This window comes from Rhipicephalus sanguineus, chromosome 11, assembly GCF_013339695.2.
Source record: "Rhipicephalus sanguineus isolate Rsan-2018 chromosome 11, BIME_Rsan_1.4, whole genome shotgun sequence".
NCBI lineage: Eukaryota > Metazoa > Arthropoda > Arachnida > Ixodida > Ixodidae > Rhipicephalus > Rhipicephalus sanguineus.
The window spans coordinates 31,880,763-31,908,393 of record NC_051186.1 but is presented as its reverse complement, the minus strand read 5'-3'; the positions used below and the strand labels follow the sequence as shown (position 1 = coordinate 31,908,393).

Sequence of the window (27,631 nt, the reverse complement as noted above, 5' to 3'; positions counted from 1 at the left end):
TATCCGCAGTCTTTCTTTCTCAAGCCAACCCTCCTCGACGGCGCTTCTGCAAAGCCTTACGAAGAAAGATGGCGCGAGACTGAATAAAAAAAGACAGCCCTTCCACCCGCCCCGTTCGCGTCAAACGACAGGGCAGAACAGGTGCGCGCGTGGAAAAACGCTGGTTGCTCACGTTGGGAGAACGTTTTGGAGCGAACACATAGCCGTAGGAGGGGTGTCTTCTAGAGAGAGCTCCGCAAAAAGAGTCGGGAGGCGCCGTCCCACCGGTGGGCGGGGCCAACACTGGGGGTGGAGCTTCGAGCGTCGCCTCTCCGCGCACCGCTTCATCTTCTTCCTCGCTTCATCGGCAACCGCGCGGCATCGTCTCAGCCCGGCCGGAACAGGGGCCCCCAACTACGCAGGCAAGGCCGAAAGGAAACCAGGAAAACCATCGCCGGCCATGGGTGAGCACCTCGCGTCGAACCTGGAAGACTGCAGTGCACTGCAGTGGCATGCAATGAATGCACCGCAATGCATCGCGAGCGAAGGCGCGCGGTGCGCGAACAACTTTAGTATAACACAGCTGGGATTTAACGCTCCGCGCCATTTACTTTGGCCTAGAGTACACGATATGTGCGTGTGTACGTCCGCGAGTGTGTGCGTACACGTAGGTCGTGTGGTTGCGCGTGTGACGACGATGCTCGCGTGCGGGCCATATGCGCAGACTTCAAGCGAGGTCGTTAACGTGTCTGATGGCCGGAGCTCGAAGCACTCTATTCCGGTGAGCGAATGAAACCTTCCTTTTGCATGACATTAGAATCAACGTCAGTAATCGTCATTTTCAATCGCACCTAAATCTATTTTACCCTTTGAGAATGTTTCGTTGGATATTTCTTGAGGCTTCAATCAGCCATATACAGTAAACTCTCACTTGTACGAACGTCGGTTTAACGAATATTTCAGAATAACGAACTTTTAGAAAATCCCCGGTGATTTTCTTATGCATTCTATGCAAAAATCTTTCAGTTAAACGAATTTCAGAATAGTGAATTTTTCAGTTGAACGAACTTGATCCGCGGACCCAGGCTCATTTTTTAAATCAATTCAACGAAGTTTTGTGTACTGCAGCACTGGCATAGCCGATGCGAGCCGCCACTAAATCGGCCATCCATCGGCGGCGGCGCGACACAGCTGGACGTTTACAGTGGTGCTTCATTTGAGGACTGTGTGCAGTGTGACAGTGATCTTGTCACTTGTGCAGAACTATCTGATTTGGAAATTGTTTCGAGTGTTCGTCCGGAACCAGAAGAAGAAGGGTGCGACGAGGAAGTCGTAACGGCTGAGGCAGGTTCAAATCCTGTAACTCTAGCCGAGGCGGTTAGAGTATGTTAGAAAGTTGCGAGACTTCGTGTCTCAGCAACAAGCTGTGCCAGAGGCAGTGCACAGAAACGTAGACTTTCTGGAAAGCTTTGTCTCTTCTTGCGCTTTAAGGGCACCAGTCCAAATGAAAATTACAGATTTATTTTCAAAATAAATTGCATTTCGCACTTTTGACTATAATGTCTGCTGTGCCCAATGCTGTTCTTTATTCTAGTGAATATTCAGTTTAGTGAACTTTCACTTAATTGAACTATTTCCTTGGGTCCCTTGAAGTTCACTCAATTGAGAGTTCACTGTATGTGCTTCCTGTGCATCTTCTTGCGGCAAGACAAGTTCGGTCACTTGCTTAGATTCGTCGTATTTTATATTGAAAACAATGCAAGTGCAAGCACGGATAAAACGTATAGAAACAGGAAAACGGAAGCGTTGACTCTCAACTGATACTCAGTTGAGAGTTGAGTGTCACTTTAGGGGCAGCACCCTGTCGTCGTGTTTCTTCATTTTGCTCGAGTTTATTATAATAAGTGCGCCGTTTTATGTGTATGCTATTAAAACAATGTTATAAGCATTACGGAGTGCGCCGACACCGGAAGTGGTTATGTGCCCATGGAGCAGAGCTTCAACTTAGGTTAATTGGTGCGACATTCTAATGTAGTTGCGCTGAGCGAAAGGCGCGAAAGAGAACAGGACTTTCAACTGTTTGTTTTCGCCAAAGCACGTCAAAGATATAGGCAAAACATAGATGATAGCGAAGAACTATGTCACGTGTAACAACGTCATAGTCACGACGATTGGCAAGGTTGCATGAGCATCGCTTCGTTGCCAGTGTCAGGGGTTGGCCCGTGTCACAGAGGGGCCATTAACCTACGCCGTGCCACTTCGCGGATCCAAATACTGTGGCAGATCTCACTATACTGCCAGAGCCAGGACCGACCTCAACTGCTCGATGTCATGTGACGTGCACAGAAACGTCACGAATGACGCCAATGGTATCACTGGCTATCGGCCCTGGCTAACTATTCAGAAGTTTGATAATAGTGAGTATCTTAGACGTGTATGCCGATTTTTGGGCTAGTTGGTTATTTCCTATAAATGACATTATAACGCTGGAAAGACGACAGGACGTGCGCTAACTATTGGTGGATGGATGCCACTTTGTCTATCAACCGAACTTTTAATTCAAAGAGCCACGTATTTATACTCACACCATCAATATACATGGTGATACCTGGCTCTCTAAAGTAAAACTTAATTTATCGTTAGCGTACGTTCTGTCGTCTTTCACGTCCCGTCTTTCTACCGCTATGACGTCATTTATATCTTAGAAGCATTGCCAGGTCGAATTGGAATACAGCCCTATATTGTCTTCGGGAGCAACATGAACGGAGCATTGCTTTTCTTATAATTTTCGAACAACTCTCTCAACAATTAAGTCTCTATACAATCTATTAAGTCTCTATGTACAAGAGTGACATAAGCAAGGTTCGTATTCTTCACGGTGAGATTTATACTGCGCATTGTGACGCATGGTTTATTAAACTCACACGTGGACCACCATTTATAATTCAAGCATGTATATAATGGTTCGCACAATATGACTCAACGGTGCATACGTCGTCATGCATGTTTTTAACCGGAGTCCAGAAAAAGTCGTTTGGGTCAGTTGGTACGTCGTCATTGAAGATGCTAAGTAGTAAATTCAGTTCATTTCAGTGCATTGTTTATCTCTCTGCGAAAAGTATGTGCAGTCGCAGTAAGATACAGCGAGTAGCTCGGTGAGGTAGCAGAAGACAGCTCGCAGAACAAAAACACTATATAACAAAAATGTTAAAAAAAAAGATGGTTGAAGCTTTTTCTTGAACACATAATTCAGAGGTATGTAACCGTTATACACATAATCAAGTATTCGATGAAGGCTCATCTGGTCAGGTGGCAAGTAACATATGTTGCACTTGATGAAAACCACGGTGTATGTATGTATGTATGTATGTATGTATGTATGTATGTATGTATGTATGTATGTATGTATGTATGTATGTATGTATGTATGTATGTATGTATGTATGTATGTATGTATGTATGTATGTATGTATGTATGTATGTATGTATGTATGTATGTATGTATGTATGTGCGTGCGTGCGTGCGTGCGTGCGTGTGTTTAACTCAGACACCGGAATTTCTATGCGTCTGTGACATCGAGAAAAAACTATTACACGAGCTCAAGCAAGAAGTGGATGTTTCATACGAAATTACACATACAAAATTAAATCTTATAACTCAGTTCTTTTAAATGCCTGGCTAATTACGAAATAAAAGTTGCATATTCCCGAGGAATGTATTGCCTTTGGCTAAGTATTGTGCACGTCATTTCCACAGAAATTAGCAATTATAATCAAGGTTTCGTCCTAAAACCAGGAACACAAAGATGCGCATCAAACAATATCCCCCCGAATACTCGCGTTTTCCTTGCGAAGTCTTGAACATTTAAACCTAGATGCGCGTGTCATTTCGTGCTTTGTTTCCATGTAACTGAAGTTTGTTTTGTCATTCTCGTCTAGCAAGCAAATGTTACGTTGAAATGTTATTGATGTTAACTGTGTGTGATAATAAATTTTTCTAATCACAGAGCCCCAGTTGGTCGAAATTTACGGAGTCTTCCACTATGGCGTCCCGCATAATCATATCGTGGTTTTGGGACGTTAAACCCCAATAATAATAATTAATAATATTGTTAAGTCTTCAACATTGCTTTCGCTGCACTCAGGGAGTGCTTAGCGCTCCACGAAACTAAATCGTCGGCTATTTTTACCTAACCATATTTTAACACATTTTTCCCCCGTAAAATTAAACCAGAAGCGATCGCATGAACTTTTTTTTCGGGAATTACAGAGATGGATTCGTCCGAAGTATGTGTGCAAGTGATTTAACACCGGTATCACACGGAATCAAATCTCTCAACAGTGATTGGCCCCCTTCTGCAGCTTGTGTAAATGACTCAATCACAATCACGAAATTCGATCCAGTTCAGGCCCGACTGCGATCATAAGTGACCGTGTGACACCGGTATAACATTGTTCTTGCTGTTAGTTTTCGCTAAAGTTGTCGGCGGTAACATTTTTAGACTGTCTGTGTGATCACAAACTATGAAAAGTATAATAAATAATAATATCTGGGGTTTAACGTCCCAAAACCACGATATGATTATGAGAGACGCCGTACTGCAGGGCTCCGGAAATTTCTACCACCTGGCATTCTTTAACGTGCGCCTAAATCTATGTACACGGGCCTCAAACATTTTCGCCTCCGTCGAAAAGGCAGCCGCCGCGGCCGGGATTCGATTCCGCGACCTTCGGGTCAGCAGTCGAGCGCAATAACCACTATAGACCACCGTGGCGGGGCACAAACTATGAAAAGAAGCCACGAAGAGAGATTCGAATATACGGCGTGATGCAAAAAATTTATAGAATGCAGCAATATATATGGCATACATCACTGCGTTCCAACTTCACCAGTGTGTTTATGCAAACAAAGGTGTATCTTTTTTTTTTTTTGCCATAGCAAGAGGAGGCACTTGCCTTCTGCACTTGCATGGACATGCATGCTGCTTTCAGAGTTTCTCTATAAAATACATAACCGTATTCTTTAATCTGACGAAGCTCATGCACTACACTCTATTCTCCATCAAGGAAAATCAAAACTTGCTCTCCTTCTATCATTTTGCTTCTGTGTTGTAATACTTTTTTTATTACTTCTGTTCTGTATAAATCCAAGGAAGGCAGATGTTCAAGAGAAGATGGAACCTTGAAGGGGTGAAAAATTCGTGAACACGGGGTGTCACCGAACCCGACGTTTCGACAAGCGGGCCTGCCTTCTTCAAGGCCGCTCCTGCAAGGCTGCAGCCTTGAAGACAAGTTCGCTTGTCGAAATGTCGGGTTCGGTGACACTCCGTGTTCACGAATCTTTCATTTCTACTTCACTGTTCGTGACTGCATGGTTGTTTTAGAAAGAAAAAAAAAAACGACTTCCTCTGGGTTTTCTTTTGTTGGTCCCTTATCTGATTATGATAATTTATGTTGACTTATTTTCAGGTAATCTCTCTTTTATGAGCATAGAAGATCGCGCATTTTATTCGTGTTTGTTATTAGCGCCTTTTCACATTACTTTGTGCACTTATTACATATGGATCCGAGCTAGCAAAGTGCTGAGGGCCCAAATGCTTTTCTCACTCCATTTTTTAGGGGCGAAGCTCCTTAAGGCGGCACCCGTTCGTCCCTCGTAGTCGTAGCAGTCGTAGTGCGTAACCAGTCGTAACGCTAGTACCAGATCTTGACCTCCAAGGTGGTGCCGGTGGGAGATTTTTCCTGTGCGTTGTTGAACAATAAAAAATTCGCAGCCTGCGCGTTAACTAAAAGCCGAATTCTTCTGTCTCTCATTCCCCATTAGCAGCCATTGGCATGTTCCAGTAGGAAACGTTAGTAGAAGTAGAAGTGTAAGTGTTAGCTAAAAGCCGACTTCTTCTGTCTCTCATTCCCATTAGCAGCCATTGTTTACCTCCAAGGTAGTGCCTGGTGAGATTTCTCCTGTGCGTGATTAAACAATAAAAATTTTGTTAAAAAACGCCGTTGATTGATGAAATAAACCAACGAAAGACGCCAGATGTTTTGTAAAAGCAAAACGAAAGAACGCCAGATGTTTCTAAAGCAAAACGAAAAGACGCCAGCTACTTAACGAAAGACGCCAGATGTTTTCTAAAGCAATGGTTTTCTAAACAATGAAAATTCACACCGTACATGTAAAATTAAAGTGAGCTGCAAGTCGTCATAACTCATCAAACCTTTAGTATAAACGCGCCCGATCTCACGTCGGTGATGATGTACTGGGCAGAATTCACGGAAGATTCACGGTTTACCGATGAACCTCCGCAGCTTCGCCCACTCATCATCATTCACTCCGTGGATATGCTGTGATTTTTATGTATCTGTCTTAATGTAAATAAATTGAAGTGAACTGAATTTAATTCTCTCCGCACATTGAGTGTATACACTCGTGCAATAATATCCGTGAAATGTAATTTGAGATAAAGCTTACTCACCGTAAAAATTGATGAATTAGTGATCGGTTTTAGGAACACAGCGCAAGCTTCGCACTCGTGCAGATGGCGTCAAAAATGTTGACGCAGGCTTTATACGAATTTTTCCGCACTGAACTAAATCAGCATTTTGAGGTCACAAAAGGCGTATCAGAAAATGAGGCGTCGAGCTTGGGATTTGTATACGACCGTAAAAATATGAAGCCGAATAGCAGTAAGAAAAAAGAGTGGATATCTCGGTCATCGTCTATTGGCTGCCGCCATATTGTTCTGTTAAGGATAGCCAGACTACGTGAAATACCTGCCAAGTGTACGTAACCGTGTTCAACTATAATCGACACTGACATACACAACACCGGGACTTTTTTTTTTCGGGGGGGGGGGGGGGGGGGTTCAACCATGCTTTATGTATGCTCGTGCGTACATTTGTATGTGTGCGTGTATACATACGCAAGCAAAATCGAAAATTTTCAGAGGGTTTGAACCCCCCCCCCCCCAACTCCCCCCCCTGGGCTACGCCCCTGCCAGATATAGCAGTGCCTGTTTCGCTTATGCGGTACATATATAATGCTACCCATTTATTAAGTTCTCTTAAGGAGGTAGAGGTTATACCATATGGAACGTCGTTTCATATAATTAGCGATTTCGTGTGGAAAATCGTTAAAGGGGTACAGACACCATTTTTGTAAAGCGAGTTTACTCTGCCATACTAGAGTCCTGCATACAGAGACGGCTCTGAGCGAGCGTGAAGCTCAGCAAATGCTCATAAGATATTTTAATTTGATATGAAAGTCAATTTTCCCATGGCGCACATACCAACATAGACACTAGCTAGACGTCAGGCTACAGTGCTAATTCAGGTGACTTCACGCAGCAGTCCGGCTAGTTGCGGTGACGTCAGGTACCGATATTGTGCGTCACGAAAAGATTCAAAATGACCGCTTGTGCGTCACCAACGGAGCCACAGTGCGGAACTCGGCCGTGGAAACGCGTCACGATATCTTGCGCGAGCATGTGACGAGAAGCTCATCCTGTGTCGTGACGGCAGGGTATCCGAAACTAGCTTTTAAAAACACACTGTAGTTCCTTTTTCAGGGCACACTCACGTGCACGCTTAGCAGTATACGTTTTCTAGGCTCTTGAGGGATTGGCATTTCATTTTATGCAATTAAGAAAACGACAAACGAAAATTTTCGTGTCAGTACCCCTTTCAGGGAACACTAAAGACAAAACGGTTTTTCTCGTGAAATTACTGTTTCAGAATACCGAAAAAACCACACCAACCGCGAGAAGACGCTTAGGATGCGCATGCGCAATAAGGGTGGTCACGCCGCACGCCACCACCACCACCACCACCACCACCCCCGGATTGAACTCGGCCATAAGATGCTTCGCATCTAAAAATGTGCAAAGAGAAAATAGCAGTGGCGACTCCGCCATGAACATATGTTCCCGCACCAGTTCGCGATGACTTATATACGTCATAGATTTTGACGGCGTCTGCTATGACCTATAAGGATTCGTTTGTCGTCAAAAATGATAGACATCGTGTTCTAAGGTACCAGAAGTATTAACAGTTTAAAGGAATTTCATTGAACCAATGGGCCAAAAAAACTTGGATGACGCTTGAGCTTCGCCTTCAAGAGTAGAACGCGATAGCGTCATCGGGCCCCGTGTGCATCCTTAACCATGCCGCTAGGAAACGAACGTTTGTGCGCATAACATCGATGAACTATAGAATGCCTACTGCAAGTGCATTTCGAAGTGCCATTACGACATAATTCTTCCTACTGCGAATTGGCGAAGTACTACGCGTCCGTAAGGTGCATGCGCATCTGCACGCTTTGTAATGGGTGGGCAGCTTTAAACCGCCCACTCGTTGCACATTTCACATCTTTTGACGTCTGGTGCGATTCTACGGCTCTGCCACGCAATATTACGTGCGTTGAGGAGACTCCTCCCCCTACATGACAGTCTTATAGCGTTTTTGTACGAAGCAGTTTCAAGCACTGCGACGTGGCTCCGTGGTAGAACACCTGCTTACCACGTATACAGGCGTGGTTTCGATTCTCATACGGACGGAATATTTATTATTATTTATTTGTTTGCGTCTATCTCGAATTTTCGCTCACGGAAAACGCCAATTTTTCGCTCACAACCAAGGACGCCGACATCGACACGGGAATTTTTGCGAAACGAGCTCTTCTATATACACTATCGCGTTAATACGCAAAGTGACTCAGAAATTCGTGACGTGCACTGAGGTCCACGTGCTGAATTTTACGATCGAGCGACATTCAAATATGAAACTTTGAGCTTTATTTTCTCTCCTGACCATTAACCGATGATGGCAAAGTCAATGACACTAGAGCTCTGATACCATAATTCATCTGTCTAACAAATTATTTTATATTTACTTTAGCGTCCCTTTATATTTAGGTAAACGTAAAATAAATGTAGTTTTTCTTACGCTTATAGGATTAGCGTTGGGGGTGAAATCACAACAATTATAATTATATTATATTAGCGCGAATCCTAACGGAACTATATAGGCGATGATAGAATGTAAATCAATGAGTTTTTTTCAATCGTATGTGCAAGTGACATTTAGTTTTAGTCCAATGGGAATACACTTTGGCTGCGGTCGGCGTCTTGATGTACGGTGACGAATGGCTTCATGGAAGAGTGAGCCAGCCGTGTGCACAGTCCCGCATGGTATATATAGATATATACACACACAGATGCACGCTCGAGCGCCCCTGAGCTGCTGCACGCAGCGGCGTCTCCGATGCGCGCCTCGCGATCGCGTTATCTGCATGGTGCGAAGGCGTCGAGAGATAAGAGCGATCTCTTCGTCTCGACAGGCGCTGTGACTGATGAGGGGTCAGCATTGCGATGCATGCGCACTGGCGCCAAATAGCCGAGACCTCGTTAAGAGGATGCTCGCATGGGGCGTGCTTAAAGGCCAACACGGCGAAATTTCGAAGCACATTCTGAGAACTTTTACACCCTTAAAGGTGTCCCGTTGTACCATGTGTAGCACGCTTATACTTTGACGTCTATAGGAAACTTTTCTTAAACTTAAAATCGAGCTTAACAACGCTTAATAACGCGAACGATGTCAATAATAACTGTTGGGGTTTTACGTCCCAAAACCACGATATAAATGAGGGACGCCGTAGTGAAGGGCTCCAGAAATGTTTGACCACCTGATGTTCTTTAACGTGCACCTAAATCTAAGTACACGGGCCTCTAACCTTTCGCCCCCATCGAAATGCGGCCGCCGCGGTCGGCATTCGACCCCGAGACCTTTGGGTCAGCAGTCGAGCGTCGTAACTTCATAACCGCTAGACCAGCGCGGCGAGGTTCCCATGCATAACAGTATTACTTTAGGGGCTACAGGAAACCTTTGTCACACCTAACATACGTTCGAATAGAAAGGCTTCGTTGAAATCTTTGCACTGATTGTGACCACCTTGTGTGCGTAGAAACATCTGATACGAGAATGAGGTAGCAGAAGCTAAGAAACGTTATTTATTGTACTTTTATTGTTGTCTGTCGCACCTATCGTAATTCTTACTTCCATCGAAAAGTCCGCGAATAACAAACTTCTCTTTGTTTTTGCCTATATATACATGGGCGTCGGCAGGCGGGTGCAAAAGGGGCACTTGCCCCCCTCAAGCCACACCAGCTACACCTGACCCGAGCTACACCATCGCTCCTCCTCCTTCAGCAGCGATGCAACATTGGTTTGCACCCCCCCCCCCCCAAGACAAAATCCTGCCGACGCCCATGTATATATACCATACGCTTTTACCTTCCTTCCTCTGTCTCTTCCCTCCTCCCGAAAGAGCAGGCAGGCGTTGTGCCCCTCTTGGTGGCAGTTGCCAGCTTGCTCTCTCCCTCTTTTCTGTGTGTCCTTGTGCTTGTATGTATACAAATCAAATAATAATAATAATAATAATAATAATAATAATAATAATAATAATAATAATAATAATAATAATAATAATAATAATAATAATAATAATAATACCCATAAAACGCGAGGGTGTTAGCTACGGGTAACCAAACACCGTTTTTAAATTTAGTGTGAACGCAACCATGCATGGGTGTCAATAACAACGAAACGAATTTCGTTCACAGTTATTTGCAATTTAACACGTCGAGTGCAGTCTAATAGCCGTCACCATCATTATCGTCGTCATCAGCCCATATATTTAAAGTCCACTGCCGGAAGAAGACCTCTCCCAGCGATCTCCAATTTACCCCCTCTTACGCGAGATTATTAAGTTTCATCCCTGCGAATTTCTTAAATTTATCACTCTCACTTAAATAAAGTTCTTCGTACCGTACCGTACCGTATCACTCTCACTCGTGCACCTGCAGCGCTCCCCATTCCTTCGCATCCATACAGTTGTTCATTCTAATGGTAAGAGAACGACCTATACACGATCAGACGTTGCGCAGCGTATATCGGCGCGGGCTGAGGAAATTTCGCAATAACATCTTTGAAGAGATTTTTAGTGAGCGCAAAAGTTTATTAGAATACGCGAGCATCTTTGGTTTCTGAAAGGACTGCACAGCAAGTGCTTTCATCGTTCCAAAGTATCCTGAAAACGTGAGAATATACTTTGTAACTTTACGATGTCACAGTCGAACGCGCAAGCGCTGAAGCGTTTCAAGAAAGGGGAGCTTCGGCGTCAATTTTCTCAAGTGTATATTACGTTATACATACAGTGGAATCTCATGGATACGTTTTTTTTTTTCAAATTAAAACGTATTATGCAAAAATTGTATTAACCAAAGAGGTTACCAAAAAGGAGAAAAATGCGCATACTCAGTCAGCAACTCACTCGTTTAATGTATCTGTGTTTCATCCTCGCACTGACTTCTTCAAATACACCTTTTTTCCTCGATGTATTGAAATGTGGAACCATACCAGGTCATACCAGGTCACATTCGGTCTTTTCAGAAAGATGAATTTTCGAAGGCATTAAAAGACGGTGTGCTGTAAACCTTGCTACTTTTCATTGTTTGTACAACTCTGTTTATAAAATATTTGTATTTCTATGACCTGCCAATGTACTTGTGTATCCACCTGTTTTTGTTTGTGTACCTTTTTATTATTTCTTGCTGTGTACCCACTCCTGCGATAACCCCATAACAGGGCTGCAGTCTTTGAAAATAAATAAATAAATAAATAAATAAATAAATAAATAAATAAATAAATAAATAAATTATCATAATCATTGACTGCATAGGCCGCATGCTCCTGGCAGCGATATTTTCGCCGCAAAACCGACGCTGCTGCGGCCTCAGCGGCTCTGCAACGTGCAAAGCGTGATTTGTCGGAACGCAGTTTGAGCTAGTATACCGAAGAACAAACGTAGGATTTGTAGAGTATCGGTAAAGATCCACTTACGCGGTCTTATTATCCAGGTTTGGGCAAAACTGTGATCGTAGTAAACGCATAAAATTGCATTGTTTCCTACGGGACGTTGGCTGGGAATAAAAAGAAAAACGTATTAGGCCGAAAAACGTATTATGCAGAATCGAATCAACGAGATTCGACTGTATATAATGTGATTGCTCGATCGTTCAAAATTTTAAGAATAAATGCGAGCTCCGCCCACAGCCGTCGTTGTCCGACCCTGAGAAAACTTGCACAGGTGCTTCAAGCAATTGAATTTGCTCAATTCTGTGACGTCATACACCTTTAGCGTATTTCATGTCGCTGGTTTTCATATTCAGGCACATGTTGGTGTCCCTGGTTTCCGGACGAAAACTCGAAATTCCTGGCAAAGATTCCAATATCACTGTCCGGGAAAACGTAATACTTTAAGTAAGCACGATGAACATATTTTAATTCCTGATATGTGTAGTGTTTACATTAGCAGCAGAACTGTACTTAAAGTTACGGCAGGAACAATCTAGCACGACTCTCTTGCACAAATGAATGGCAAGCGCCACGAAGTTTTGGGGCAGATGTTGTATTTATTCTTAGGTTGTAACCGGCTATAGATTTTACTATTCGCTATTTGAATCAAAGAATTCGCTGTGCGCTAGAACTCATCGAATGATTCACACGACGGACCAAAGTTGACGGATGAGAATCGCACAATATCATTCACACCGCACATCAAGATAAAAGGAGATAAACGACTGGCGGCTCAAATGTATACGCGACATTCGTAATCAGGATATGATCCATCCTGTGCATCCTGCTTTTGCGTCCGAATATAAGGTATAACCGTACTCAAGACAGTCTCGAAGCAGAAGACCTGTGCAAATGATGAAAATGATATTTCATCTTTTTTTTTTTTCGAATGTCTGCCCTTAGGCAATTTCATCTTTCTCACAGCGAGCTTCGTATCTGATTGCACCAAACACCTATATCTAACCCACAAACTAGGCCCTCACGTCATACACACCTCCAATTTCGTCATGAATACCCGTTCAATACTGACTGACTGCCTAAAATTTTCTTTTTTTTTTTCTACAACGTTGCGGCTGGTGGGCCAGCCGAAACTTTAATGAAACCACACTTCGTACGTGCATCCTTAAATTCAATCATAATACACATATATGTGTGTGTGTAAGAAAAAGATGAGAAAAATGACAAACTCAGCGAAAAGAATCTGACAAAGATACCTATATATATATATATGCGCAATTGCGCAGAGCGATAGTGCCGATAAGTACGTGAAATAAACAGAAAATGGCACGTAAAACATGCACACATCTTCTTAGTGTACACTGAAATCAGGTGTACAGTCGAACACATGATTTGAGTGTAGATATCCCTTTGATTATTACGCTTTGTAAAAAATTTAAATTACTTGTTTTGCTCACAAATGAGGAGATACAGACGTCACTGAGTCGTCCGAGCACGTTCTTCACTCTTCTTTTCAAAGCATGTTCGAGTTAGTCATGCTCATTGTAAAAAAAAAAAAATGAAGACCCTAGGCACTTCTTAATAATAATAATAATTGTCAGCGTTTCCAAAGCCATGATATGATTACGAGGGACGCCGTAGTGGAGGGTTCCGGAAATTGAGTCCACCTGGGGTTCTTTAACGTGCACCTAAATATAAGTACGCGGGCCTCTAGCATTCCGCCTCCATCGAAAATGCGGCCGCCACGGCCGGGATCGAACCCGCTACCTCCGGGTCAGCATTCGAGCACCGTAAAACCACTAAACCACCGCGGTGGGTAAAGCATTTCTTAGTGCGGAGTATAGTGAGAGTATATTCGAGTCTTCCTCAAGTATCCTCAAGTGTCCTCAAGTGTCCTCAAGTGTCCTCAAGTGTCCATATACGTGTTCGTATGGATGTCTAATGTAGGCGTCGGTAAAATCTCGGCACTGCCGTCAGTATTTTTGCCAGTGTCATTGGCCGGCCCCTGTCACTAAATGACAGTACAGTGCATATAGGTGGCTTGCACTGCATGACGTCACTGAAACAGCCACGTTGGAGCACCAACATGGTGGGACGCGAACTTTGGGATGTCGCGTTAGTGTTATCAGAACATCGCATGCCGGTTCATTTGTTATTCCCCCACAGAGGCCCAATAACCTTCCAGCGACGTCGTTATTACATTGAAGCAGGTTAATAGCCGCATGGCTATAATGCCTCGACGTCATCTAAGCCGCCATGTTGGAGCCATGATTTGCGTCCGTGACGTCACGTGCAAGCTATCAATAGTCTTTTCGCAATTTTGTACGCTATTCTGCTCTTCGCTATCATATATACTTTTCGCATGTTGCCATACTGCGAGAGTAAGGGTCGCTATGTCGCCCCGTTATTCCACAAGCACATGTCGCCAAGGGGAATAAAATGTCCCGCGTGCAAGCAAGCGCGTTGAGGCGCTTGACACAGCTGGACCTTTCACGCAAGAAAACGCCTATACAATCGGCCAAAATGAAGTCATTTAATGATCGTCATAAGACGCATGCTCATGGCGGCTCCACCAAGGTAAACCTCCTTGGGCTCCACTAAGGCGAGAACGCAGCAAAATCTTGAACTGTGAGGCACGCGGCGACAATGCGTATGTATACATAGTTCCTCCGTTTCCGCACGGCTTTCACATACTTTTTAAGCGAAGCTTTTATGGCTCACAAGTTTTGACGGTGTCGTACGCGAGAAACTCGGTGCCGGCGAATGTAAAGAAGTGCGGCCCTCGAAGGTGCGCTGGTCAAATGCGCATCTGTATACATGCGCCGTTTTCCAATAATTGATGCTCTCTCGATCGTGGACTTGACGGCGATCAGCCACTTCTGATATGGAAGTCTGGTCTTTTATCGAAGTGACTTGTCATTTCGCGTCGCCACATTTCATTGTTACCTGGATATGAACGCATGGTCGTCGTTGTTGCCTGTATGTTTCGCTCCTCCTGAGCACTTGAATGAAGGTCCAATTTTCGGCATGGAGGAAGGAAACAGTTGAGAGGGAGGGAGCACAGTGAACAAACAGGACAGCGCTGCCGACTATCCCGTGTGTTAATTGCCCCGTTCTTTGCGCTGTTCTGCCACAATGTTAGGAGGGAGCATTGCGCAATGCAACTCAAAGCAGTATACGCCAGGCACGCACACGCCAACCTTCGCTTGGACATATTTTCCCGATAGGTCAAGAGCTCTTGAATTCCTTTTTTTAAACTACCTTTCCGCCTTCAACCCGCTCCTTTCTTGTGACGTTGCTTGCGAATGCCATGTGACCTAAATGTGTTGGCCGCAGCAGCTCCGGAGACGTGGTCCGCTGCAGCCGAGGTGAGGCTGACCGGCGTCCACCCGGCCCACGCGCACCACCACCATGTCCAGCAACCGACCGCGCAGCAACCGCAACCACCGCAGCCGCAGCAGCAGTACGGTGAGGTCAGTACCGCCTCTTCCTTTCTTCTTATATACCACTTTTGCCTTCTAATTCGCCACGGTATTGCCCAGTGACTATAAGATAAATACGACTATATCGAACTCCAGCAAATAGAATTATCCCTTATATCGAGCTGCTTTCGAACGCGGCAGCGCTTTAATAACATTGCATCGGAAAATCTACGGCTACATCGAACTAAAAAAGCCTCAACACTTCATACATCGAACATCGAACAGCGTAAAGCGTCACCAAGAAGTTAGACACAACATTAATTAGAACTAACAGAGGAGAAAGCCAAGGGAAGTATATGCGATGTTATTTGTATAGTAATTACGACGTAAATGTGAGGAAAATAAAGTGGACGAAAAGATAACTTGCCGGCGGTAAGTTATCTGTTGATTCTAATTAATGACAATGACTTTTATTTTAGCATCAATACAGTGATTGATACGAAGGGGCGGGCGGAAAAAGCTGTCGTTGAGACAGCTTGACGAGGCCGCCGGCCCCCTCATTGGCGCTAACAGCAGCGATATATTAATAATATATCAACATAATTCAGCAATATATAACACAAGACGCATATAGAAAAAAAGACACATATAGAAAAAAAAGCAGCAGTCTAAACAGCAGCGATATGTTAACAATACATCAACATAATTCAGCAATATATAACACAAGACACATATAGAAAAAAGTATAATAATGTCTAATTTTACAAAATTGCAATCCTTTGTAGAAACAAAGAAAAAAAACGCAAGATAATAACATTATTCACACGTAACCTTGGTCATTGTCGAACACCAAAAAAGAAAGAAAACACATACACATGTGCAAGATTTACAAGTGAGAGGCATCATGCAGGACAGGGGCGTAGACAGGGGGGGGGGGGTTGGAGGGGTTCAACCTCCCCCCCCCCCGAAATTTTTAAGTTTTGCTTGCGTATATATACACGCGCACATACAAACGCACGCACGAACATACATAAAGTATGGTTGAACCCCCCCCCCCCCCCCCGAAAAAAATTTCTGGCTACGCCCCTGCATCAGAAGAATGTTTTTTCAAGAGTATCTGTCAAAATAACTGCGTATAGCTTTAAAAGCCATGTTCTCTAATTGTAGCCCTTCGCAAATTAATCTGTTTAATAATATTGGTAAGTTATTTCCGAGCGTTTTCCATATGTTGTTCGCACTGTTGGTATTTTCCAGTATTCCCTTTTACGTGTTGCATATACAGGGATGTTTTCTTGTAACCTGGAAAGGTGCTTAAGAAAATCCGATCTAGTTTTTAACTCTTGTTTATACGCCCTACACAAACGGTAATCATATAGTGTTGTGGCTGGCAGTATCCTATATTTTAGGAAATACTCGCGTGTGTGGAAGTGACTTGGGACATTTTCAATTGTGCGTAGGAACTTTTTTTTTGTAACTGGTTGTAACTGGTAACTGGTTGTGTAACTGGTTTTTTTGTAAATGTTGTGTCTAGCAAAGAAAAAAAAACGAGCCCTTCAAGTTCCCCTTCCTTCGTTCATCCCAAGAAGTTGGCTTTCCTTTAGAAGCACTTGGCTTTTCCGCACGGCTAGGGGCGTTCCCGCGATCATTTGGGAGAACGAGCCGTGTAGTTACTGTATATGGTATACCTTTAGGTGGCAGAGTTGCGCATAGGTCTGACAAGCAACCGCAGCTTTGCGGCGAAGCCGCTCTCCGTTTTTGCAGGCGACATGCCTACCGTGTCGGTGATCGACATGTTTGGTGTGTCGAAGACCGGTAATTAACTTAATTGTCGATGTCTGGTGCCAATCCAATTCGCTGCAGCGGCGGCGTAAAGAAATACACAAATTGTCCCAAGCGGCAGCTTCTCCGCAATGCATGGTTGCCAGCGGCGTCTGGAAGACAGATGCGCAACTCTACCTAAGCCGTGTGACTAGAAGTGCCCCGTTCGGAATCAGTAGAAACTACCGCTTGCCATCACGTGCTTTCTGCCACGATTCCTCGTCATCGTCAGCCCGTCGTGCATGGTTGCCGATCGCTTCTCCGTGATTGTCAGCTCCATTTGTTAACGTGATGGCTGCCATCAGGGGCGTAGCCAGGGGGGGGGGGGTTCAAGCCCCCCCCCCCCCGAAATTTTCAGTTTTGCTTGCGTATATATACACGCGCACATACAAACGCGCACACGAACATACACAAAGTATGGTTGAACCCCCCCCCCCGCCCCCGAAAAAAATTTCTGGCTACGCCCCTGGCTGCCATGAAGCGGAAGAAGATGCTGTTCTCTGTAAAGCTGGCGATAACCAACACAGTCGAACGCGGAGGAAAGATGTCTGACGTCGCGCCTGCGTAGACCATCCCAAGAAGCACGCCGAGTACGATATTAGGTCGACATTAGAACCAAGGCGGACTAGTGGCTTCCGGCGCCCGACGAATACGCACAGCTGCGTATGAAGATGTTAAGGCGCTATTTACATCGATGCCGTATTTTCCCGTGTATAACTAACCCACATCCCATTCCCTCCAACCAGAAATCGCGGGAAAAAAAAAAAAAATGCCTGCGTACTGCCATGAAGCCACCCTCTTTGCATTATCGAGAAGCAGTGCCGTGAAGCCAACGTGTGCACCGAAATTCTCATCGCAAACATGCCACATTCACAAAAAAAAGTTGTATATCGAATTATACGATATAGCGAACTGATTGCTGTTTTTTGCGAGTTCGATATATGCGGGTTTGACTGTATATATATATACTCTCGAGCGCTGAAGGATCTCACAATCGCGAGGTCCACACCTGCTGCCGAGGCCGCATGCGAATGATATGCAACGGCACTCGTTGGTTGCTTGGGACACGGTGTTTAAATTTGGTTGAAGCTGCTTTAGTAGACGAGGGACACGAACAGGAGTGCGCAGGACATGCGCTGAGTACAAGCAATATACTGAATCAAGATCTTGAGTCAGTATATTTCTTCTTTCTTCTTCTTTGTCCAATAGAAATATATACTATTTTTTTCTTTCTTTGACGAATGGAAATATTCGACAAACAAAAGCCTTCGAATATCGAATCGAATACCGAATCTTTCATTGTTTCTAAATAAAAGAAAGGTTGAAGAAGCTGCTGGACAAAAAAAAAAAAAAAAAAAAAAACCGGCGAAGCATGCGCTCAGTCGCGCAAGGCTTGCAACAGCGAAACTGGATGATTCTGAAGTCTATAATCTGGTTGCTTCTAAGTTGTTGCTAGGCTTTAGCTAGGTTAGTCACGACGCGGACGTCTAAACTCCAGAACCGAGCGTTCGCACCTCTCATAGATCTACGGGCACGTCTTCGTTGGCGTAGGGCTTCCATCGCTGCGGGCTCTTCTCGCAGCCGCCGTTGCCTTTCCCGTTACCTATAGTATGGCCGCTTCGCACTAGTCGTGCCAAGCCTGAAGGAAGAGCGCGGCTGGGTGCCCTTCCCTGTTTCTTATTATTTTTACTTTCTTTCTTTCCTCTCTTTGTTTCTCGTATCTGCTTCTTTCCATTTCTTATTTTCTATTTCTTTCTATCTTGATCTTTCTTTCTTTGTTTTCTGTCTCTTTCTCTCTTTGTGCTTCTTTTTCGCTCTCCCAATTTCTGTGGCACATACCCGAGATGATATCCATTTCTCGGGCTAATGGTTGCCTTCTTCATTCTTGGTGGACCAGTGGTGAGTATAGAGGGATTTGCCCAATTTCTGTGGCACATACCCGTTTAAGATTATGATAGTTTTCTGGTGGGCCGCACAAATATCGGCCAGCTTAAACTGCTTCGCTGTTAATAGTGCGGTCCACTTGTATATACACATGTGCGTGCCTATTGTGTGTGTGCTTTTATCTGTGCTGTCTGTTTTCATATATTTTTTTCGCCGTTAAGAACAATGTGCATATCAGAGTGAGGGTTTCGTCCACTTGGTCGGGAAAAAAAGAATACGTTGGTTGCTTTACGCCATTCGACAGTAGTGCCTTTCGAGTTCAGCGTCGTGTTAAGGAAGGTGCGTTCAACCATACTTTATGTATGTTCGTACGTGCGTTTGTATGTGTGCGTGTATATACACGCAAGCAAAATTGAAAATTATTGGGGGAGGGGTTTGAACCCCCCAACCACACCCACCCCCCTTGGCTACGCCCCTGGTGGTCAAAACTTCCGGAGCCCTCCATCACGGCGTCATATCGATATAATCATATCGTGCTTTCGAGACGTGTGACCGCAAGAATCATTATTAATAGGCTGCTCCCTTTAAAAACGCCGCGCTCGCTGCATTTTCCCGTAAAGAATGCTACGTCACGATGATGACGCGCACGCCATGCGAGACTTGAAAGCACCAGGAAATGCACGCGATTGATAGATGATGATAATTGCGTGTATTCAAGAAGAAAGAGAGTATTTGGGGCAGTCTTCGCTTCCCATAATAATAATCGTCATCGATGTCGCGCACCTTTTCTTGAATCATCACCGTGCGCCTTCTGCAGGTCACGACCGGCGTGCGCGCGACTGGCGTCACTTAACATTATTGAATGGAAAGTCGCGAACGTCCAGTTTTCGAGAAACGAAATCATGCAAGCTCATGTTGGACAAAACATTCGTGCAGGATCTCGTTTTGGAGTAGTCTAAGCGGTGCGTAAGCGTTGGCATCTAAATTCCGCAAATCTGAAATTTCCTGCTGTGTGCAGTCCTCCCCGTCGGCTTTACGTATTGTCTCGCAGAGGGCTTTTATTCCACTTCCACGAAGTTAAGGGAACCTTCGTAGAGAGTGTTAACCATTTGTTTTGCATCGCGAGTACAACGCATTCATGCACATCACGGCCGGACTGGAGAGACGCGCGGGGTTAGAGGGAACGCCACTCCAGTCCGGACATAGCCAAATAAGAAGAAAGAATTAATATCACTCCCCTTGCTCCCGTATAGTACGCATAGCAAAAACACGTTCGAGCATGACTAATCACCTTCCTTTCTCGTCGAGTTGTGACGTAACGAGGTTTTCTTTCGGCACACGGTGCTCCCTTTGTATAACGGCGAGAAGATTCGTCATCTCCGAACCGCTACGCGCGTGAGGCATGCCGCAAGGAGGACCGACTTTTTTATGGCTCTTCTCTCATAGCGGGCACCCGCGCGGGTGCAGCAGATGGATGCGGGCGTTTCCCTTATGGAAAAATTTAATGTGTATTTATAAACAGACTAATGTCTTTAGACATCAGAATCATTACACGGTCTAATGACAATCTAATGCGCTTTCTAATGCACACCTAATGCGAGTCTAATAGTAATTGGCCACCGTTAGTCTATAGAGTCATGACGTTAGAATTTCTGATGACCATTGTCTACCGTTAGTCTATCGAGTCCTGACGTATGAGTTTCTGATGACCATTGTCTAGCATTAGTCTATAGAGTCCTCATGTGTGAGTTTCTAATGGCCGTTGTCTAGTGAAACGCAATTGAACATATGCATTAGGTTGACATTAAACGCCATATTGCAGACTTAGGCCTTATGCCAGCAACATGTTTTGCTGCACACAGGTCAATAAATATTTTTGTGGTTAATAATACAAAAGTGTGTATGCTTTAGAGGATTGTCACATAAATACCAGCAGACCATTTCGAGCAATGACTAGATCACCATTGTTCTTTACACGTAACAGTCTTTCGAAGCTAATCAATAATCTTGCAGGTCTATGATACACGCATTTGTAAACGAGCACTAAATTGTCAACCTATTTAGTTTCAATAGGACAATAAATGGGGCTAGTTAGTTAAATTTGTATTTGCTACGAAAGTGCTGTTTTACAATCACAAACAAACGAAATAAGACCAGACGAAAGATTTCAGGAGAAAGCGCTTTTATATTTAATTTCTGACTCAGCAGTGACGATAGGGTCTCTTGTGCTGCACTGTCGTGGTGGTACAGTTGCTGTATTTGAAACCTGCAAGTGAGAGTGTTAATATTAGTTTGGCATTGAAGCATACAGCTTAGGGCAGCATGTGAACAGATGTTGCAATTTATGATTGATGCCTTTTTTTCAAAACAGTCGTATAATTTTTACCATTTTAACTGAATAATCCATCTGTATCAATGACCAACTACATAGCCTTGGCTTCATGCTGCTTTGATCAAAAACATAAGAAAACAAACCACTATACATCACTTCAGAGGGCTGTGGTTTCGTAGATTGGCCAGCTATTACAGACAGACCAATGAGCTCTGTAAGCTTCTTTGAGGTAACATTTCATAATAACATCCTTTCGCTACTCAAATGGTACTCCATGCATGACTGCTGCATGCATCAGTGAGCCTATTCCACCTCCTTTGTTTTAAACAAAGCTATCACAGAACAATTTGTAGCTCATGCTGAGCTTGTGCAAGGTGAATCTGAGCAATAGGCAAGTGGAATGTGGAGCTGAGTCTTGGGGATACAGCAAGAGAAATGCTAAATTCTAGTGAAAAGAAAGAATCATGAAATGGTGGGTTCTGTAAGAACCTACAATATATATTTACCGATATGCATGTTGTGACAAGTTATGGGTCATTTCTACAAAAATTTTTAAAACAAGGCATTAGGGAAAGCGAGCCAAAGCATTTCTGTATTATTACCTCTGTTGACTTTTGCATATTATTCGATAGCTAAAGGTACATTCATTATGTATCTTGAAGAGGCGACAAAAGTTTTACGAAAATGGAAATATTTTGTCCCGGTTCCATGCTTTAAAGCACACATTTACAATGTTAGCTAGCAAATACTGCATAGTTATAAAACTGATCACTTGTCTTTTAGAAAAACAGAAGAATCCACATTGGAGTGCGTCGGTACTTGTTGAACATCTTGACAGGATAGCACAGCTACTCAAGGAAAGAGCACATATCAGAGCTAAACTCAAAACTAACTTTTTTTTAGAAATCACGCAGACGCTTAAAATATCATCTAGACCCAAGTGTTTGCACAGAGATGACATCATCTACAGTGCATGTGCAAACAGCAAAATGGGGTAATCAAACGTACACCCAGGAGGAAAGAGGATCACGAGCTAAGACACCGACACAGAAAGAAGAGAGGAGCGCTGTCTGTATTAGCTTGCGCTCCTGTTCCCTCCTGAGTATGTACCAAAATGCCGAGTTACAAGTATTGCTAAAATGTACACCCTTCCACAATAGTATGAATTCATTCGACAATTAAAGTTCCCTGTCAAACAAGGCTATTCAAGGCACCATCACACAGTGCATTACAGTTCTCTTTCTGTGGTAGGCCTCAACCTGCATCGTGAACTGTGCGATATACACAGATTCCTGGTATCTTTATAGAATGTGGTGTGATAGTGTTCCGAACAATGTGATGAAACATATGAGTATCCGATGCCTTCTAATGAAGGCTATCTCCGATTCAGATTATCAAGCTCTCAGGCTTATCGATCATCTGACAACAATGCTTTAGTAGAAGGAAATGGGTACTCCAATGTTGCACGACATTGCTCAAAACATGGTTGCACCACAACCTATAACACCACCATAAACCTGTACATAGCAGTAAGGTCAGAACAGGGACTATTAAGGCCCACAACACAGAAAAATAGAGCAATGGAATACGCTGTGAAAGTGTGCCCTACAGCTTTGCATGAAAGTCAATTTTCAATGTTGCATCACTTCATAACGTAGCGGTAGAATATATGTTTCACTGCCTCCTTTTCTTGCTGTTTGTCAATGCCTGTAGATGACATCATCTATGCAAGAACGTGTGGTTACACATATTATTGAAACGCTAAAGTTTATCGCAGAGACCTGTGAAGACAGGACGAGGAGGGACACGCAAAGCTGCTAACTTTCAAGCAATTTATTTGGACTCAGATCATGCATATTTAAAATTTTAAAGAAAGAAAAACTCAGGCATGCGCAGGCACAGCTACGCCCAGGAAAAATAGTTATGTCTTTGTTAAATATAGTGACGGCACACTAACACAATCTTGGCAAAGATAATGAATAGTTGCTGATTCAATAATCAATCCATTGTACAGTATGGTATTATCACTGTGTGGCTAACCGGCAACTGCTGCCTTTTTTTTGCATTGTTGCAGTGTTCCCTGAGCCTTCCTTTGAGACAATGGCCCATTTTCCCTACATAATGCTTACCCCATAATAGGGGTATCTGATAAACGATGCCTTCTTTGCAAAGCATGTAAAGTGTCCTGCGATTCTTATTCCAGCCAAGCCTCCTTTGAGCAACTGGGTTGCTGCTTTTGCATAGTTTAGCATGCTTATTTGAAGCCGGGATCACAATGCTGATGTTTGTCTGAGCGCGAACCGTGTTTATGCTGTCGGATATCCTGTGCAGATGTGGCATAGCGGCAAACATATTTCGGCGATCAAGATTCGGCGTTGTTTTGGCCTGGCAACTGTAAGGTGGTTTTCCGAGTAGGGCTTCTGCGACCGGTACAGCAAGGGGAGCAGGATATCCTGCTTGCATCCACAAGCAGGATATAATTAAGGCTCGTTCACAAGAAATGGGAACAGGATTTTTTAAGGCGTTATCGAGGAAGTGTCAGACAATGCACCTTTTTACCATTATTGAGTGGGAGGAACTGAAAGGTAAGAATGGCTTGTTTCCCCTCAGTTCCTATGACTAGCACATGCAGTTTTTATGCACATTAAATTGTACATTCAGGAACCTGATAGTACAATACTCGCGCGACGCTCGTGGGTAAGCACCATTGGATGTAAGTAATCACATGCAAGTGTTACGATGTTAGTGGCTTCAGATTCGACAGAACCTTTGTGGTAATCTATAAAGAAAGAGGTAGTCATCCTCATATCTTAAAACCCCTGTGCTTGTATATTGCACTAAAAAATCCTGTTCCCATTTCTTTTGGATGAGCCTTAATTTCAGGAACTCGCCGGACGCCAGAAGGATATCCTGCCCCTCTTTCTGTACCGGTCGCAGAAGCCCTACTCAGAAAACCACGTTGCATTTGCCAGGCAAAAAAAAAAGACTAATCTTGATGGACGACAAATTTTTGCCACTATGCCATATTTGCACGGGATATCCGACAACATAAAAACGGTTGGTGCTTGGGTAAACATTAGCATTGTACTCATGGCCTCAAACCAGGATTCTAAACTAAGCAAAAGATACTCACAAGGATGCTTGGCTGCATTAAGAATCACAGGACACATTACGTGCCCTGCAACGAAGGCGCCATTTACCAGATACCCCTATCATGTGGTAAGCATTATGTAGGGCAAATGAGGTAGTGTCTCAAAAAAAAAAAAGGGCAGGGAACGCTGAAACAACGTAAAGAAAGGCAGCTATGACTGGTGAGCTGCACATTGGAGCACATGTAGTTGCTTTACACTTTGATGAGAGTTTTATTGTGCATAGGCACATTTACAAACTACTACACTGATCATTGAATCAGTACATTAATAATGTTAGCCGAGATTGTGTTAGTGTGCCATCACTATCTTTAACAAAGAAAGAACTATTTTTCTTTCATGCAGCTGTGCCTGCCCATGCCTGAGTTTTTGTTTTCTTTTTGTTCAATGCATAACGAAGTGTGATCCACGTGCAAATAAGTCATTGTTGAAATTTAGCACCTGTGCATGTTTCTCCTTCTTGTGACATCTTCACAGGTCTCTATGCTAAACCTAAGGATATGTCTTACCATGAAGGCCAGATGTCAACCCTTGATAACATTTGTTTTAAGTTTTCTCATTCTGCTAACTACATGGCAAAAAAAATCACTAGAAATCCACTGATTTCTTGAATAATGCAATACTTGTGTTTTTATAGTTAGCAAACAGAGTTCCATAATTATGTCACTGTCTTCTTTTTCATTTCTGTGATTTACACACAAAAACTGACGAAATTTTAGGATTTTTCAAGACTCTACCTGCAACCAATGGGGAGCATCAAAACCTATATGAGCGCTACAAAACTTCTCACATTGTCTATTGTGGCTTCAGATTTCATTTCTTCCTCAATGTTATTTTGCTTAACCCCTGGTTAACCCCCACCCACCCAATGCAGAAATTACAAACTATAACAATCTGGCCCATGTTTAGGTGGCAATATTGCACTGTAATCATCCTTTAAAATGTGCAACAAAATGAATGGCACAAGTACTGTTCCAAAAAAAATTGAGAAGGAATGTTTTGTTTTGATGACAACAAAAAATTCTGAAGGTACAAGTAGACTTGCCTTCGTCAAGACAGCAATGTCAAGAAGCACCAGTTGCTCCCTTTATGAAGACAACTTCAAGTGTCAAAACGTTGGCTCTGGCGTCATTCCATGTTCAAGGATTACAAACTAAATAATACAAACTATTCCATGTTCCATGTTGAACGGATACAAACTAAATAATATGCACTGCACTAAAGTGCAGGAGATAGGTTTCCCACACCTAAGCTAAATATCTTGATATGTGCTACATGTCAAAACTGTCCCATTGTAGTGATGAAAAGAGATTCCTACCACTCAATATGGCTTGTCTGGGCTTGCAGGAAGACCGCTCCTATCTTGCACTGCAATCTGTCCTCTGTGTCGGTGCCGTGAACAGTTGTCATCGCTGATACATACGTAACAAATACCACAAAAGATTATTTTCACACGAAACGAACCCTGCCACACACAGCGAGTTCCAAACATGTTTTAGGCAAGTGTATATCGATACATTAAAAACGCTGATCCTTGAATGAAGGGATCAGGGCACTATCAGAACAGGTTGGAACGAGCCATACATATGTATTGAGTCATGAATGCAAGCAATTTAGGAAACAAATTTTTGGTACTCTAAAGCGAATTCACATTTAGCTTGTCTTGTTCACTTGAGCTATCTGATTTTTTTAGTTATGTAAGCCCTTCACAAAACCAATAACATTCTGCAACTTTCTGAGAACTTCTGGAAACATATGAATATATAAGAATTTAGATCGTTTTCTTTTAATTCATGACCTTACAAAGCTAAATAAATACTAAATCACTGAATACTACACCTTGGTTATGCGTGCTCATACAAGTAAGAGGGCAATATCGGTACCGTGCTGATGTAAAAACGAAAGCGTGAAAATACAACGACTTAAACCAACCCACAATCAAGCAACATTCTCACTACATGAGCACAGTCTAATTATTCGTGATAGAAAACCTGGTGTGCTTCAAGAAGCAAAGAGAAAATATATAATGGCAGAAAAGAAGTTCACGCACGTTTCTCAAACACAAATACTGCACCAAAGAGTGGCATGAATTAGCTTAACTTAATCGAATTGACATATTCTTCTGCTAACATTATTTCATATAAACATGTGCTTCAAATTAAGCACGTAGTTGGAGTGTACACAACGTAATTCACTCAAATACACCAACTTCAAGTGAGCTCCCTTAAAACATTTATGAGGCAGCTACGTTGAAATCCTAACCACGGAGCAATTACATGGATTTCCGACAAAAGGACTCGGGAACGCAACCACAAAAGCATATCCATCATCGCGTGTGCGTGACAGGGCTGTGTGTTTTTATATCTACGTGCGCAGTGTTCTGACACTTTTGCGGATTATTACCGAGTTTGGTCAACTCCTCTCGTATCACCACCATGAAAACGCGAAGGGACGACCCGTATGTTTAAAGGCAGACACTTCTTCACGGCGACAAGGGATTGTAGAAATACTCTCAAGCGATGATCTCGTACAGTAAACATCCAAGGAATAACAGCGCAATGACACGAGGCTTGCATGATCGAAGGATAGGATCGCGTAGCCGCAACGCGCATCCTTCAAACATGTAATCAACGCAATCAGCGACCGGCTTTTATGGTGATGTAAATACAAGTGCGCTCAAAGCACCAAACATACCTGTCTATCGGGTCTCTCGTTCATCATCCTCGCTGTGCCAACACGCCGCCCGGGCTATCGGCTCCTGCACAACAGTCCTGACGCAATAAATAACCAAGTTACTTAGTTCAGCGACTTTCTTCAACTTACCGAAGTTTGGCACTGGCTTTGCATTCTTCACAGTCGCTCGTCAAAAGGCTCAGGCTTCCGCTCCTGTACAACCGCGGTCGCCGCTTGTCACAACACTGGGAAGTGGATTGTCTTTGGAGGTACACTCGATATTGAATCACGCGATTAACGTGAGTAATCGATAAACGAAGCAAGAAAGCACTTTTGAGCGCGGAGACAAAGCATGCGCGTCCGATGAGGCTGTTTTCAGTGGTGACGAACGACGATGCATCATCCCCCACTTGATCAATGCGGGAAGACGTTCCGAAACGCGCAAAATATCCAGTCTACGAATGTCAAGTACGAGAAGCACACAATAAACGCACACAATATCTGTC

General features: G+C 43.5%; 1 protein-coding gene across 3 annotated transcripts in view; it reads left to right on the top strand.

Moving 5' to 3' along the window:
- The first annotated feature begins 17 nt into the window (after positions 1-17).
- LOC119374729 (paired box protein Pax-1) overlaps positions 18-27,631 on the top strand; it is a 40,636-nt gene continuing 13,022 nt past the window's right edge. For 2 of the 3 annotated variants that reach the window (XM_037644920.2, XM_037644918.2), the window contains exons 1-2: positions 18-443; positions 15,184-15,320. In XM_037644920.2, the coding sequence (XP_037500848.1) occupies positions 440-443; positions 15,184-15,320 (141 nt within the window). In that variant the 5' untranslated portion in view covers positions 18-439. The remainder of the gene's footprint in view (positions 444-15,183; positions 15,321-27,631) is intronic. The other variant, XM_037644919.2, reaches the window with a different exon arrangement.